The sequence below is a fragment of the Gymnogyps californianus genome, chromosome 7, assembly GCF_018139145.2.
Source record: "Gymnogyps californianus isolate 813 chromosome 7, ASM1813914v2, whole genome shotgun sequence".
NCBI lineage: Eukaryota > Metazoa > Chordata > Aves > Accipitriformes > Cathartidae > Gymnogyps > Gymnogyps californianus.
In genome coordinates, this window is record NC_059477.1 from 210,538 (window position 1) to 227,279 (window position 16,742).

The 16,742-nt window shown below is 42.4% G+C and overlaps 1 protein-coding gene across 1 annotated transcript in view; it reads right to left on the reverse strand.

Annotated features, from left to right (window-relative positions):
- PCNT (pericentrin) overlaps positions 1 to 16,742 on the reverse strand; it is a 102,441-nt gene that overhangs the window by 3,377 nt on the left and 82,322 nt on the right. The window contains 11 exon segments of the mRNA XM_050899943.1: positions 128 to 255; positions 2,168 to 2,321; positions 3,829 to 3,917; positions 4,903 to 5,141; positions 6,324 to 6,488; positions 10,397 to 10,499; positions 11,243 to 11,523; positions 12,238 to 12,954; positions 14,652 to 14,802; positions 15,457 to 15,670; positions 16,349 to 16,544. Coding sequence (XP_050755900.1) covers positions 128 to 255; positions 2,168 to 2,321; positions 3,829 to 3,917; positions 4,903 to 5,141; positions 6,324 to 6,488; positions 10,397 to 10,499; positions 11,243 to 11,523; positions 12,238 to 12,954; positions 14,652 to 14,802; positions 15,457 to 15,670; positions 16,349 to 16,544 — 2,437 coding nt within the window.

A 16,742-nucleotide genomic window follows, 5' to 3' on the forward strand; every position in this document is an offset into this window, starting at 1 on the left:
ATTATAATTATTCATTAAAATGACACTCTTTACATGCTTTAAGTGTTATAGGCAATATGTAGGAAGAACCTTGCAAAAAGCAGCCCAGACTGCTGGCAGCTGTGAGGGGTAACAAGGTGGTTCTTACCTGGCTGCGCACCCCCTAGTCTTTGCTGGATAACCTCTAAGCGATGGATGTATTCCGTTAGCGATCGTTCAGGATCCTGAGTAGGCACAAGTGACTTTTCTGAAGCTGAACTTGTGGATGGATGCAATCTTAAAAGGAAAACAAATGATTTTCTTCTTCTCATGCTATACTCTCAAATAAATATAATAAAGTTACGTGCATATAAGCAGTAATTCAGTGCAAAACAAACTAGAACAACAGTAAAAACCACCACCACCACAAAGTTACATATAAAACAATAGAGACCAGGCAGCGTTGTATACAGGGGAGTCAAAAGAAAGGATGTTTTGATAAAAGCTGGAGTATCTATGACTCTCTACTGATAGGCAACACAAAGTCCCTCAGGTAAGAAAGCTGCAGCCAGAGGCAAGCCCAGATGGCCAAGTGAGAAAAGACCTGTTTCTGCGAAGAAGGACTGAAGAGGAGCACGCTGCCTCCAGGCACGTACTCTCCTGTCCAGCAGGTAAAATGCTATCTTGAAGGACAAGGTTGAAAAAGGGGACCCTTTAGATGGCACACTGCGTTTCCTTTCCGGACGTTAACAACAAATTTCAAATATTAGCAGAAATACGCATCGGAGGGGACACTCTGTGCAAACATACTGCTATTTGGAGTTAGGATTTCTTCCTTCCCCCTGCACCTTTTGATGAGCGGAAGGTAGTTCCTATCCACCCCTTCCTTCTGTATAGCTTCGTCAGGAAACAAAAGCAGCGACAGGCATCGTTTAACCTATCTCGGATCCACGTTAGACCTGAGCTACCACTAACCCCATCACACAGTGTAATCCGTCAGGGCCTACTATTATCAACGTCCCTGTTCCATACCATACAGATGCCTTTTCTTGATAGGTAAGCTGCCAGCTCCTACCTCTGGCTGTCAGACCCAGATACGTGCCATGACAGAGGAACAGGCTGAGGTAGAATTAAGTCTTTTGGGAAATGCTTGCAGGCCTCTAACTCTCCAAAACGTTTTGCTAAATTCTATGCAAACCAGAACGCTACCCGTCCTTCGCGACAAGCACTGTCCTGTCCCCCAAATCAGTCAGCAATGTTAAAAAACCTAAGATAATTTGGAGCATCTGCTGTCTTTGCATACCTCTAGATCACCACAGCTACTTCCTCGCTACTCTTTTTTTTCCCTTTACGAAGAAAACTCTTGCCTGCTGGTTGAAGTTTCTAATTTAGCAAGGGGGTTAAGAAACAAACACCACGTCCCAAGCTGATGGGACTGAGAACGGCTACCTTCCACATCAACTCCTGCAAATCCTTCAAGAAAGAAGCCACACACGAGGAGTGGCTTGGGAGAGGAGACGCTACACCCAGTAATGGACTGTGCAATGCCCGAGGTTAGTCTGGGTCCCAGGAGAGCCTGGGAGCGGGCAGGTCAGGAGTGACCACAGGCCACCTTCCTCCAACTCAAGCGCAGAGCTTGCAGCTCAGGCACTGGCTTAGCAGCACCGTGCAGAACGTCACCTCTGACATCCAACCCAGCAGCAAGTCGCTGGGGTTGTACTTCTGTGCAGAACTGGCCATAATTCATGAAAACCTGCAACAGCACGCACCCCGCGAGTTCTCCACCTCCCATTCTGTGTGCGTGCGCAGAGTCTGAAGGCAGCTAACACTAACGCAACGCTGTCATATGGTAGGGGAGCCGCTTCCACAGGATGCTCAGAAATTAATCTCCAACTTGGACAGCAAACGGAACAAGAACTGCCGCTCAAAGAAGGCTGACAGACATAGCCATTGTCAATCCTGTAGCCTGTCCAAATGAAATTGGGGAGCACCACCAGGAATGCTCTCAGTCCAAGAACGCCAGACATGCTTAAAGCAAACGAGAAGTTTTCTTTTCTCCTGTAGCATCTTGAAAGAAAGAAAACATTTACCAGATCTAAGAAAACAAATTCCTCTTCTTGTTCAAGTACCTCCTCCAGTAAGCGGTTACATTTTTAGGAAAGACTGTCCATCAGGGTGATTAGACGCAGGCATGAGACTGCAGACTGACCTGTTGTGTAAGCTGTACGAGGATCTGGGGGAGCGGCTCACGAATCTTGCAGAGCTGGTTCTGTGGCACAGCCCGGTGTCCCGGGTGGGGGGAGAGCTGAGGGGAACAGCCGGGGGCTGCTGCTCTTTCAGAATCGCTGTTCTAGCACCAGAGGCTGGGTTAAATATGAAACAGTTAAAAAAATATGCGCTGGGAACCGTTCAGAACAGGCTATCATAAACATAACCAAAAAAACCCGCAAGAATTACAGCAGAGTACAATTATGTTTGGTTTTAAATGCAGCTAAAATACACTTTCTACAGCTAACTGCTTTTTTTTGGTTTGGGGTTTTTTTTGTTTGTTTTAACCAGATTTAACAGAAGTTTGACATCTTAATGTCGAACAACTGCTTCCTGCAAATGGAGAACTTGCGGTTTTTTTTCTTTCTCCAGACTTGCTTTTTCAATAGCTGTTGCTATATCCACACAGGGGACGTTCCGATATGAGCAAAACCTTTTTTCAACAACTTTTAATACTTGTTGTTTGCTCTAGCTATACGTTACTCTTGACTTACACTCTCCGACTTTAGAGACAGCAGAGAAAGAAAGAGATTTTTTTTTTTGTTTGGTTTGGTGAAGGTTTGGGGGGGTTGAGGGTGGGGTGTTGTTTTGTTTACATTAAAAAAGAAAAACCCCTTCAGAGAAGTCCTTTAAATCACAAAAAGAAATCAAATCTTTTTTAATGAGGCTGCCAAGATGCTATTTTGTAGTGAGGTAGAAAGTTCAGCGTGCATTTCAGGATTCAAGTTTCATAGGAACCACACCACAGTGGTTTTATGTAGGAAGTTGTTTTGTTGGGTTTTTTTCTTTAAATAAGTATTTCCAGCAACTTAAGACAGTGAAAATTATGTAGTATCAGGTAATGAAAAATGCGTTATTTCATCTGAATTTTGTTTAGTGCTGAAAAGCCACAAGTAATGGAATATTACATAAAATGGGACAGTTCCACAATATTGGGTCCTGCGTTAAGATGTTTGTTCGAATTTTTACAAACACATCCGTAAGTAACTCCAAGGAACACAGTCCTTACCGAACGCATCAGACCACCTATCCATCCATCTGTCTTTGCTAGCACTTAATAAACTCCAGAGAAAATAGTTATGGGATATCCGCCATCGGATTAAGTCTCTTCTGAACCTCCGGAACCGCTTAAAACCCCTTTTTCACCTCTGGTAACACTAGCAAGTACACTACTTCTAAGACTTATTTTGATACCGCATGTGCCCGTTTTAATACTATTACAGCAGTATTTGTCCTTGCCTTATTAATTACTCGAGGCATTAATTTCCATTACAGGTAGCTTCAAACTGTACCAAACATAATTCTCTGATGAGTTTTATGAACACAGGACTTGGTTTCACAGCTCGAGAAGCTGCAATAAAGGGAGAAGAGGAGGAGCTCGCCGTTGTAAATTATGAATTCTGAAAGTTTTCAATTGTAATTTCTTACAATGTCCTTGTAAACTCATAATCATTGTGTTCAGGAAACGGATCAACACGTTTGTGTTAACAGATGAAGAGATTTTGCCACTTCTGTGGGTATTTCTTTGTTTTTGTTTTTAAACGAAACACATCACTGAAGAGAAGTTATGATTAAAACAATGTACTTGTCCAAAACGCTTACCTGTGTTACCTCCTATACTGTGAGAAAGGGTTTCACCCTGTGCGCTCTTCCTGCTAACTTTGTTCCACTTTTTCACCAAAAACTTTAACCTTAGTAACAAAATAAATTTGTACAATCATTAAAAGTAAGCAAAAATACACTGAATTTCAATATTAAACTCTTTGCTGGCATGAAACATATTAAACAACGTTAGTAACAATCCTTGTAGGAGCAGAGGAAGAATTCTTCAACTTCAGTCTTTAGAATGAAGGCTTATCCCATTTTACCCTGCAACGATCCTCTTAACTGTTGGAAAGGTTTGCTTGTTTTGGCACTGCTCCTCCACTCCGTCCCTGATCTCCAGAGAGTTCTGCGGCAGCTCTTCCTGCCTCAGAGGAGTAGTTTGGAGGTCACTGTTCCTACATCCTTTGATATTGCTGTCATTATAGGATCCACATCAAAGACAACAGCCTAAAGACATCCTGTGCCATCTCCTGAAAGTCTTAAACTTGCCAGTAATCATTTTTACTGGACGAGGAAATTGCTCAGAAGTAACCAACTATTACATTTAGAACTTTTTTTTTCCATTAAATGGACTCAAAAGCCATTATGAGATGGCGTATTGTCCCAAGTACAGCTGACAAAATCCATTTGATAGTAAGTGACAGAGTATGCTAGAATGATACCCAACGATACACAGGCTACTGGATTCAAGAGAGGAAAACCATCACTGATGAGATGAGCACATTCTCATGCAAGACAGACTGTCCCGTGAGTCCAAACAAACAGACAAGGGTCAGACCTGAAAGGACATCAGTTTGTCACGGTTGTGCACCGATTCTCAAATACCCAGCTGCAATGTATCTCTCAAGACAGAAGCAGCTTTTTAGAAGTCTTTAGTTTAGTACGCATCCAACTTAGTGCTGGCCCTGAAATAGCAGTTTGGCCAAAGTTATAGCTAACAAGTCACGTTTGAACTGGTTTTGGAGATAGCTTCTGCTTAATATTAATCTAGGATAAACCATCGGAACTATCAATTTTTAAAACTCCCACGAAAATGCCACGTATGAGAGACGGCGAGTGTTTTGGCTTTACCTTGATACCGCGATGATTGCCCTGACCGCGCATCTGAACTTGGTAAAAGGACGGGAACGCGATCCAGAAAGCTGCAGGTCTGCAGGTGAGGGGTAGATTCCCATACGTGCTATTAGAGAGAGAGTTGCTTGCTCACAGTCCTGAAATCCACCGAGAAGCAGCAAGAGGTATTTCTTCTGATAAACTAGAGCCTTTCTAAAGCTCTCTGCTCTAAGGTACTTCCTATATAATCTCTGCAACTGGAGAAAGAAAAAAAGGAAAAAAAAAAATCCAATCTGGTAAGATTTAGCTACAGAAAGCTCTGAAAAGTTGGTCGCTTTTCCCAGTAGTATCTCCCACAACTTGCTTTTGCATGGGCATCTAAAACCTATTTTGCTTTACAAAATCGTAGAACGCTATTTAATAATCGTGAAGTATGGAAGCAGGGTACATTTATCTCTCAAATGAAATTTTGAGCAAGTATTTGTCTAACAGACTCTGTGACTTGGCCCGTTTGGGTGCAAAGTAGCGGTATTACACTCGGGCAGTTTGGACGCCCTACACGGAGGCTTGTACCAAGTCTACTGAATTTGCGTACGTCTGTGAAGTCTTGGCGAGGCTAGAAAATTTTGGCATGGTTCCTGGTTGGTGTGCAAAAAACCAGCCACAAACAAGCTGTCTTCATATCGACCATCCATACTGCGGACACGAGGGCAGCTGGGAACAATTCTGTACATAGCTAAAAAGCACCCGAGTTTGGAATGTCAGACTGCCTTAAATGTCCTGAATGTTTCAAAGCAAAATTGTCATACCCGAAACTCTAAAACAGTTTAACTCTTTAACAAAGAAAATAACATCTGCTTTAAATAAATATTAACCAGAAAGCATGTTACTTTTGGTTACTTTTAGGTTACTTTTGGTGCAAGTTCCTGTCTAACACCAAGAAAGTTACAAAGGAACTTCTCTGATGAGGTACTTATGGGGAAAGTGTTCCTAATTTAATATGCAGTTTATAAAACTGTTCATCTATAAAATCACCTTTTAAAATAGCAACTGAAGATTACAGCAATAAGTGAAAGTTAAATGCGATAACCTGACAGTTACTTATATCCCCAGAAATCTGAGCTGTACACCTCCTGGCTCCTCTGCAACAGCAAGTTTTATCATATTTATTAAAAAACCCCCAGAATTACTAAATTACCTGTTCTACATGTGACATTAATCTCTTAGGCGATGCCCAAGAACAATACTACCAAGGACTGAACTCTCCAGAGGTTATGATCTTGAGTTGGTAACAGTTCTCACACAGCAAATCTGTACAACAGGCAAAATAGCGAAAGCAAACCAAGTGCCGAAGGTTTAAATGACACGCTAACGGCTACGGCATGGCTCGCTCACCAAGCTCCAGACAGCCCATTTGCTGGCCATCGCGATCATTTTACCTCAGGACTGGAAGTTTCGACCGCTGGTTTGTTTTCAATTACAACGCTCGCTTTAGCCAGTTCGGATTCAGCCTGTTTCAGTGCGTTCTGCAAAACGTTTCTCTCTCGCTGCCAAGCGTCTCTTTCCAGTTCGTGAGCAGAGTCAGTATCACCCGTAGATCTGATCTAAAAAAGCAACCCAAAGGAAGTGAGCCGTGATGGTTTTTGCACATTACTTCCCCAGCCAAACATCTCAAACCGAGTAGTAACCTAACTTTGTGGACAAACTAAAACGTGAAAATAACGAGCCTGACAATCAGCAATGGCATTCAGGTGTTGAACAGTAAGATGGGAAACTGAAACACACAAGCAGCCCCTTCTTAAGAAGTATCAAATTAATTGTTAATCAATCTGCCCCTTCTCTACAGATCTGTCTGATCGCTTTACAGGAATCCGGTTCCCTTTAATAACAGAGAGCGTCCCAAACATTTGGAAACGGAAACGAATCATCTGGCTTTCTTCCACATCCACAGGCAGCACAGGAACCATGAAGAAAGGCGTCTGTGTATGTGCATGCACAAAAACATGTTGTGGAGCATCTACAGAAGTAAACTCTGAAAAAAATCACATTCAATTCTGGGAAACTGACTGTTGTGGTAAGTCATCTCTTGTAAGAATGAGACCCACAACTCCAGGTCCAATTCCTTCTGGAAGTTCTGCCTTCATAACCCTCTTCATGTCAACTATCAATTTAATGGTCACCAGTTACATCAGCGCATGATGCAGCAGATCACAAGAGAAATAAAAGATTTTTTTTTTTTTTGAGGCAGTTAATGTTTTATCCCTTGAAATAAATTCTGTAGAGGAGCCAGTACACACAACTGACCCCAGTTTCTCCTAGCAACTTATTTTAGTACAACCTTATTAGGAGTTTGAACTTTTTCAGAAGTTATTTCTTATGACTGCCTTTCTAACACGTGCCATTTACATGTCTTCTAAGAAGAGCACAACTCGTCAAGTAAAAAAATCTTATAAAGTTTAATAAACCACAGCCATCTAAGTCTTTCTACTGCCTGCAATATATACAGCAACAAATGGGGATTCCAATGCTGTCCGTACATTCGCGGCACATAATCCTCCTCCCTCCCGTTTGACTCTGCAGGTTCTTTAATATTTCAGAAAGCAAAGGCTCTCCACTTCTCAGCATATTTAAAACGAGTTAAAAAAAAAAATGCTTCAAGAATCTAACACTACTTCCAGTATTTTTTTTTAAATTAGGTATTTCTTTCTGTCCAAGTTAAACTCTTGTCCTGTGCTGATTACCCAATTCACAGATGTTCTCTACAATTTCAGGTTTTTACACCGAAACTTTTTTAAGCGAGAGCACGGATTTCCCTACGCAGGGCTTTCACTGGCACGGCGGTTGTGCCATACCACACACGGAGATGGGACAGAAGAGCATTTTGAGAACGAGGGCAGAGGTAAGGACTTCCGATACAAAACACACTTCGGATAAGTATTATTCAAAATAGCTCAAACGTGGGAAACAAAACCCATCTGTATCGTACTGAAGCGGAGGGAAGCTGCTTTATATCGGCCCCCTCAGCGAGCATCCCAGTCAGGACTATGGTCCCACCGTCCTAGGCATTTTACAGACCTACAGAAGCTCAATCTGAAGGCAGTAACAGATACTTGTAATATCGGAAGGAGTTCTACACGATTCATCTATGCACTTGATTTCTACCGCACCAGTTGGCATTTGACTGACCAGCTGACTCCGGATTCCTTTTGGCACAGATTTTTTCCCTTTTGGCATTTTGCCAGTTTCCCTAATAGTCCCCAATTTATCGCAACTCAAGGAGGTAACAGCAGTGAATTCCTTTGGTCTCCAGAGCATGTGGTTCAGTACCTTAAAGGAAGGAGAAATTCAGGGAGGAGACTGAAACAAAAGGCGATTCTGAAAAAAATCAAAGCCCGAAAAGAGGGCAGAGAGGAGGGAGCGTTTGTGCCCACAGAAGAAAAGGTATCACGGTAGGGTTTCCGTTCTCTAAGCTATAGAAAGGCGTATGTCTTTAGAGTGCTCCGCTAAACTCTTTTTTTGTTAAACAAAACTTAAGTCGGAAAACTTGAGTCCCTTTATTTTAGTGTGGTCACGGTCCCTGGAGGAGGCAATTGCAAAGTCTGGTCCAACAAGAGAAGGGACTGCTATTCTGCATGGCATTCACGGGCTGAATGCTAAGAGGCCTGCTAATTGATGGTGATGAGAGCCTGGAAAACCCAGAAGTTGTGAAACATTTGCAACAGGGTTTCTAAGGCAGAACACCTAATGGCATCAGAGGAAAAAACAAACAACCCAAACTATTTTTTCTTTTCCAGTAGAATAACAACTTGGAGGGAGCTGAGCCAGAAGAACAGCTCGGCTCTGGAGGGAGTTCTGCTAAGTCAGATTTAAACGGAGCCATAAGGTTGTCTGGTTCCCCCCACAGGCTCTCCGAGCATTTTGTTCACAGCAGAGGGCTCTCAAGCTTTGTGAGAGGAAGGCTTAACCAAAATAACTCCGTGAATACCTGCTTAGGAAGAGGTTACATCCCCCTCCTCAAGGCTGGAGATGATCCGTTTGGCAACCACCTAAGTGGCCGCACAGGCGACAGAAGGAAAATATTTATTGTATTCTGTACGCAGTTAGACACAGAGAGAGCTTGCACCATGCCAAGCCAGCTTGTCGCACATCAGGCTTGTATTACAGAGCACATGAGAACAACGGAAGTTACAAAAGCCTCTTCAGGTACCAGACAGTCAGAACTCTTTCTCAAAGGTGTGTTTTCTGGGGAGCTGCGATCAAGCAGGTGAGGGAAGAGAGAGAGGCTGAATCGAATGAGAGCCAAGACCGTTAGTTAGCCCTAAATCCGAAAATTTTGGCTGAAATGTGGTTGAAGATCTCTTTCTTTATTACAAGAGAAAGACATTGTCCTGGTTTCGGCTGGGATAGAGTTAATTTTCTTCCCAGTAGCTGGTATAGTGCTGTGTTTTGGATTTAGTAGGAAAAGAATGTTGATAACACCCTGATGTTTTCAGTTGTTGCTAAGTAGTGTTTATACTCAGTCAAGGATTTTTCAGCTTCTCATGCCCAGCCAGCAAGAAGGCTGGAGGGGCACAAGAAGCTGGGAGGGGACACAGCCAGGAGAGCTGACCCAAACTGGCCAAAGGAATATTCCATACCACATGATGACATGCCCAGTATATAAACTGGGGGGAGCTGGCCGGGAGGGGCGGATCGCTGCTCGGGAACTAACTGAGCAATTGCATTGTGCATCACTTGTTTTGTATATTCTAATTCTTCTAGTATTATTATTGTCATTTTATTATTATTATCATTGTTTTTCCTTCCTTTCTGTCCTATTAAACTGTCTTTATCTCAACCCACGAGGGGTTTGGTTTTTTTTTTTTTCCCAATTCTCTCCCCCATCCCACTGGGTGGGGGGAGCGAGTGAGCGGCTGCGTGGTGCTTAGTTGCTGGCTGGGGTTAAACCACGACAGACGTAAATGATAGGGCAAAGTTATCTGGTGAATAAGACGGAATCTAAAAGCTATGTTTTTATAATGTATTTTGGATCAACAGACCTGAGCTCAGTCTTTGGTGACCCTAGGCTTGTATAAAATATGTGCAATACTGCAAACATCAGTCAAAACACCCCTCCTGAGGTGACAAACCACTATTGTGCTTTTTGAAAATTACTTGACGATTTGCTGAAAAAAAACCTGTCTCTGGATGCACACAGAAGCAGCAGCAACACATCCCAGGGTCTGATACCCTTGGACGTATTACATATCTCGGAAAAAAAATGCTCTCAGAAGCAGACTCTGCAATACAACAAAAAAGCAAGAGTCTGATATTAAAATATGTTAATATAACGACAGTGTGAGTACAAGAGTACATCTTTTTTCCATCTCCAAGGCAAAACACAATTTTCCTCAGAACGTTTTACCAAAAAAGGAAGGGGGGGGAATCAATCAATCAACTTACATGTGTACTGCAACCCAAAGAATACAGAACAACTTACTGATAATCAACAAATATATGCTGTTTTCCTTACCTGAGATGCAGGAGGAGACAATAAATCTGATTTTAGTTCCTTTAATGTCTGCAGTAAAGAGGCTACAGCTTCATCATTTGATGCAGACCAATCGTTAACCGTTCTGTTAAACAGAAATACTTTTTCAGTATCAGGTTGATTTGTAGTAATGTCAACGTACATTTGATTCCTTTTCCCTACTGGATGACCTTTAAGTTTTGAGGCTGTACTTATGCACTATTCATCACACAAAATACTACGAATACACGCAGAAATTAGCAAGTCGTGTTGATTTTTAAGAGCAGAATTTCTAAATAGTGCCGCATAGGATTTATTCAGAAGCCTGTATTTTATATCCGTTTGAAATTCTACCATGCAAATTCAGGCTGCAGCAAAACATCACTAGTATTTTACTCTGCTGCTAAAGAAATAAGAAGTTACTGCTACTTGGCCACTCATTCCTGACCCCTGGCTCTTCCCTGCCACGCTCAATGAAGCTTCCCATCCTAAACCTGCAGATGTGTTGATTAACCTGGTTTTTTGATCTCTAATCCGACTGCTGCAGTTGCCAAACTACCAAATGAGTCTTTCCAGTAGGAGGTTTTTTTTTGGAGTTGTTCTTTTTAAGCAGGGTCACTTCACAGATCTAGTTCAAATACAGCCACACAAGCTTCTGATGGGAATGGCTGCAGTGGGATGACAATAACCAGAGTCTGCTGCCACCACGAAACCATGGTTTCACACAAGGTTAAGTCTGGTATGCAGATATACCGCTCGCTCCCTTCAGCACAGGGCTTTCGGCCATGACCCACACAAGTTCAGAAGCAGGATGGAAAGAAAACTACTATTTTATGAACAACTACTCACTTATCTACAGTTTTATATATGAACTCGTTCAGGTGCACAGCTACAAAAAGCAACTGCTGTCTTATCTTCTCGAGCTGTTGTTGCTGCTGTCGCAAAAGCAATTTTTCAGTTTCTTTTGTCGTGGCCTGTTTGGCATTTCGATCTTTGTTTAAGGTACACGACAGTTCTTGCTGACGGTTTGGAGATGGGAGATTTCTTTCTCTTTCTTCCAATATTGCCAGTATTTCCTGCAGCTCTTTAATTCTTTGTTCATCCCTCTGGTGTTGCCGTTCCAAGTTTTGCTATTTGAACAGAATATGTAGTAGTTAATTGCATCTTATACATACACACACGTATATATGCATACATACTCACACGTAAGTGTTTTGGGTTTGTTTTTTTTTTATACACACAGACTGCAAATAAAAGCATCACACCTAACTAGCATATCCATCTCAGTGTTCCTTAACTCACAGACCACTGATAGGGGAAGGCTTACAGTACTGCCTGCCAGGGCCACCAGGAAGCCATTTAATGACTCGGGAGAGGGCATTTTCCCTGTCCATTTCCAGACGTGGTGACCGACAAGTCTCCAGAGAACCTGCAAAGCCTCCCTCCTCCTCTAATGAAAGTGAAGGAGCTGAGAAACAAGAAGGGTGAAATCGATACGGTCGCAAACCGTAACTGGGAATCGGGCTCAAAATAAGGGCAATGACATGAAACCTAGTTCGGTTCTGTTCTGCGTTTAAGCCATATTCTTCTCCATCTGTTAACAACCGGCAATTCCCAGCATAGGCAAAGATGTAAAGATCAACTTCTGTCAACAATAAACCCAGACACAAACCCCTGAAAACAGCTGCGTTTGAGAAATGCAGGAAAAGAGCTCATCTAATGCACTTTTCAGAACGCTTTGTTTAAGGGAAGGAAACATTTCAATTAAAGAACACCATCCACAGGCTTAAATCCCAGTTTGCGGCTGTTTCAATGCAAGGCAAGACTTGCAACGGCATTCTCACCAGCCTCTCTTGATCTCTCTGCCAGTCCTTCTGTTTCTGTAGCTCTGTTTGTTGCTGCTGTCTTCGCTCGCTCTCTCTTTCCTCTTTCTTGGTTTTATCTTGCTCTTTCCTGGTCTTGAAGAGCGACTGCAGTTGTTCCCAGTCAGCTTTCAGCTTCGCCTCTCTTTCCTTCTGGGCCTCTAAGGAACGGATTACCTCTTGCTTTTGAGTCTGAAGAGATTCCAACGTAGCTCGCAGTTTGTCACTGACCTCTCTGTCCTTCTGGGTTTCTTCACGGCACATCTGTATGTGGGCTTCTAGCTGCCTTTTGGAACGAATGGCCTTTTGGTGCGTTTTCTCAATAATAGCAGCTAGCTCCATAGTTCGGGACCTCTCTTCTTCCAGCCGGGCTGGGAGCTCTCGAACAAAGGCTTGGTCTAGGAGCGACTCCCTGTGCTGACAAGAAACACCTTCTTTCACTCTCATGCTCAATTGTTCTGTCAAAACGCGTTCGTGATTCAAGGAATTCAGGAGCTCCACCGAACGATTTTTCTCAGCATCCAAATTTCTCTGTAGCTCTGACAGTTTGGCCTGTTCCTGGGACAGCAAGGCTTCACAGCGGGAGTGCTCGATCTGGAGTTCCTTGCGGAGATTATCGTTTACCGTTTGCTCGTGCTCTAAGGATACGGCCAGCTGGCTGTTCTGCACCGACCGCAACTCCAAGGCAGCCTGCAGCTCCTGTTCAAAAGGGGGAAGCACATATTAATAGTCCAGCACAAACTCTCATTCGTGGGGCAGGCTGGCGTTTGGCAATTTTCAACCTCCTGTTTTATCCAGGAAATTCAAGACTGAACTAGAGTAGTTCAGGTATTAAAAAGTTTGATTTAAAATTACAAGTTTCGTTTTCTAATTACAAGTGCCAGAACCATGCTTGTTAGCAACATGACACCAAGTAACAAAGCCAAAGATGGTAATGTTAAAATACCTTCCCGTACGTTATTTTTTTCTTCAATTAGTAAGACCCTCATTAGGAAATCACTATTCTTTACATCGCTCAATCACCTTAAGTGACATCTGAGGCAGAAACAACCCACGCTGATTTAAAACGAACCAAAAATCTAAGCCGTAAGAGTAGATGTAAAACCTGTGGATTTTACAGCCCATCTGTTTAAAGCACACAGCACAGAGCGATAAAAATAATCCATCCCTAGGTCCAGTTTGGGAGCCAGCCTTTCTTCAGAAGGAAAGGGAGCGACTGAAGGGGCAGTCCCACGGCGCTCGCAGACAGTCAGAGCTTGCGTTGCTGTCCTCCAAGCAGGGGGGTCTGCCCTAACCCCTAACCCCACCTCTCCCTCCGATCTTGTAGAAAGCCAGGTCAGACGCTAAGTGGCATCGGCTTTCCTCCACAGCAGGGCTTCAAGGGACGATTTGGGAATGCGAAACTGCGGCTATGTGAACCGGTTTAATCCGTTGCACAACTACACCTGGGGCAATGCACTTTTCTCTTTGCCTTGGCGAAGATGGTCCCTGCCTTCCCTGCGTGAGCAGTCTTTTCAAAAGATGGAGGATGTTAGCACCGTGTTCTACCATGCAAGAAGTAACAAAAATCCCAACAAAAGCCACCCACAAACCTAAACACCTACCAGAAAGATGATGTGAGAGGCCAGACTACAAGGAAATAAGAGTCAGAATTGTGTTTCCTCACTTAGGGCATTTAACTAGGATTGTTTTGGAGTTATCTGATAGAGTTTGGTTTTGGTTTTTAAGTTAAAAAAAGGTTTATGTTAAGTCGTCTTCCTTTTCCAGTCACTGTAGGCCTTTTACAAGAACTGAGTCATTGCTATCACAGTGTCAGAAAGCTGTTCATTTATTTTCTGTTCAATTTAGAAGAAAGGGAACAAAATTACTTCGGTTAATCTCCAAAAATACATGTTATATTGGAAAGGCTCCAGTTACTCTCTGCCAAGCATATGTATCATTGGGTGGTTTTCTTTATAATCTCAGTTGATCATACGCATCACATCCTCATAGCACGTTTGCTCTGGAATAAAGGGTGCAGTTACACAATTGTAGAATCTGGCTCTCCCTACACAGCGAGGGGCAGTACAAAACTGGTGCAAATGTGAAACGTGAAAGCGTAAGGCTCCAAAAACACTAAGAGGGTATGAAGGGAAAAAAAAAAAAAAAAAAAAAAAGGATACAACATTTGCGTACTTCTGCATGTGCAATTAAGGAGGGTCACTGAAAGCTTTAATTCTGTGAAAACAAAATAAACGCTATGCACATGCAGTAGAAGTTTGGGGTTTTTTTTTTTAAACAGTTATTAAACAAAAAACACTGGACGTGAAAAAGACTGCAAAAATAACCTGTTAGTTAACTTCATGCACCAAGGGAGGTGAACTGAAGCACTGAAGCATTGAGATGCAGGGCATTACCTCCAAGGCCTTTGTCTTTTCAGCTTCTGCCTTCTCATGCTGAAGCTGTTGTTCTTCAAACAAACCTCGGAGCTCTGTTTCCTTCAGACGTTCACTCTGCAAGTCTTCAAGTGCAGCTGTCAAATCCTTTTCTTTTTTTTCCAATTCAAACCTGCAAAGTTCAAAACGACACTTCTGTCTATCTTCAGAACAGAACATCCTTCACCAGCAACGCAAGGAAGACATTTTGGGTTACTTTTTGTGAGTTGGTCTATGGATTTGTTTCTTTAAGATGGCCTCTACTCTTTCTAAAGAGAGTCAGTTTTCAAGTCACAGCTAGAATTGCTCTATTTAGTAACAATTAAGAGATAGGGAGAAGTTATCTATCCTGGCAGAGCAAAACTGTTGTCCTGTGAGAGGAAAGAAAAACATTGGCATACACTGGCGGGGAGGGGGAACACACACAAGACGACAGGCAAACAGAAGTACCAACTGAAAGACTAAAACGAAAGCTGGAGGAGTGGGGTGCATCAGGGATACAGCAATCTAGTCCGTTCACTTTTAATACACCCATGCAATATGCACTTGTTTCCACAACCTTCTCAGTCAAGGCTACAGAGAAGGTAAATATGCAAATTTGAATTGAAGAATAAATAAATTTAAGCAGTTAGTAAAGAAAAATGCACATAGCCATGAAAAGTGAGAGAGGTTAGTTTTCCTCCTCGTGTTTCCAAGTGCTAAGCCATTTGTGGAGCCAATGACTATAAAGCTCTTTCAGACCCGTTGATAAAATAAAATAAAATAAATGAATAAATCTGCTTCTCACCGTAACTGGTTTATTTCCCTCTGAAGCTCTTCTAGGGATTTCTGCAGCCTTTCGTTCTCTTGCTTACTTTCATAAAGCTCTGATTTCAGGGCTGCTTTTTCTTGATTCAAGAGATCACACGTTTCAGAGGCTCTCTTCTGCTCTTCAGACAGGGTGCTGTGCAAGTCACTTACGACAGATTTTTCCTGCTGAAGCTTGTATTCTAATAATTCAACTAGGATAAGAAAATGTTAACAGTTACTTGTATTACAGAGAACTTGACAATATGTTATCACTTACACTGGTTCAAATTGGGGCTGGGGGGGGGACACACCAGCTGTATTAAAGTGTTCTCCTCTGGAGAATTCATTTCTTTTCAAACACGAGATGAATCAGCAGAAAGATGCACATATATGGTACAGCTCTGCTGCTAGCGGACCAGGCAAGGTGAGAAGAACGTGAAAGCTGGGTGAGACTACGAGAGCTACTGCGATATACTGTAAGTAACCTGTTACTAAAGGATTCTCAACCTCATTAAGCAAACCCATCCATTTACTAGCAAACATATACATAAAGAATTTCCTGAAAACCAACAAGGGTATTTTACTATCCTTGATGGGTTTTCTACACGTATACACTATTTAACAAAGAGTCACCCTTCACTTCTATTGCTTTGGGTTATTTTAAAGCTTCTCTTTGCTTTTCACAGATTTTTCTTAACTACTAATATTAGAATGAAGAAGAATTCCTTCCTCTGCTAAAATGGTAGGAAACCTGAGTGCCTTAGTAAAACTGAAGAATTGTACAGCATCGGCTCCTTTGCAAAACAATCTTTTTTTGCCTTTTATCTTCTAAAAGGAAAAGGAAAGAACTGACGTAGAAGACCAGATAACAAGAACTTGGCGATTGCTACCTTTCCTCCGAAGGTGGTGTTCTTGTTTGCTCCCATGATCTTCTGCATTGGTAAGGGTTTCCTGCAACTGCTGTAGCTTCTCCTGATTCTGAAGATGTGTCATACGTAGCTGAGCTCGGAGGTCCTGTATTTCAGAGAGCAAGCTATTCCGGTCTGAGGAGAAAAGGTGCTCTACAACCATCTGCCTCTGTTCCTCCTGAAAACAAACCAAGTCCTATTAAATCTACAAGGCTATTCCCGTATTTTCTACAAAGATAAACCCTAGAGAAACCCTTGCCGTACAAGTTTTATATGGAGGCACTTCAAATGACTAAGTTCATGCTTCATATTAATGCAAAATGTTAACACTAAGTAACAAAGGAAAACCCCACTTCACCAGCTTCCAAATAGAATA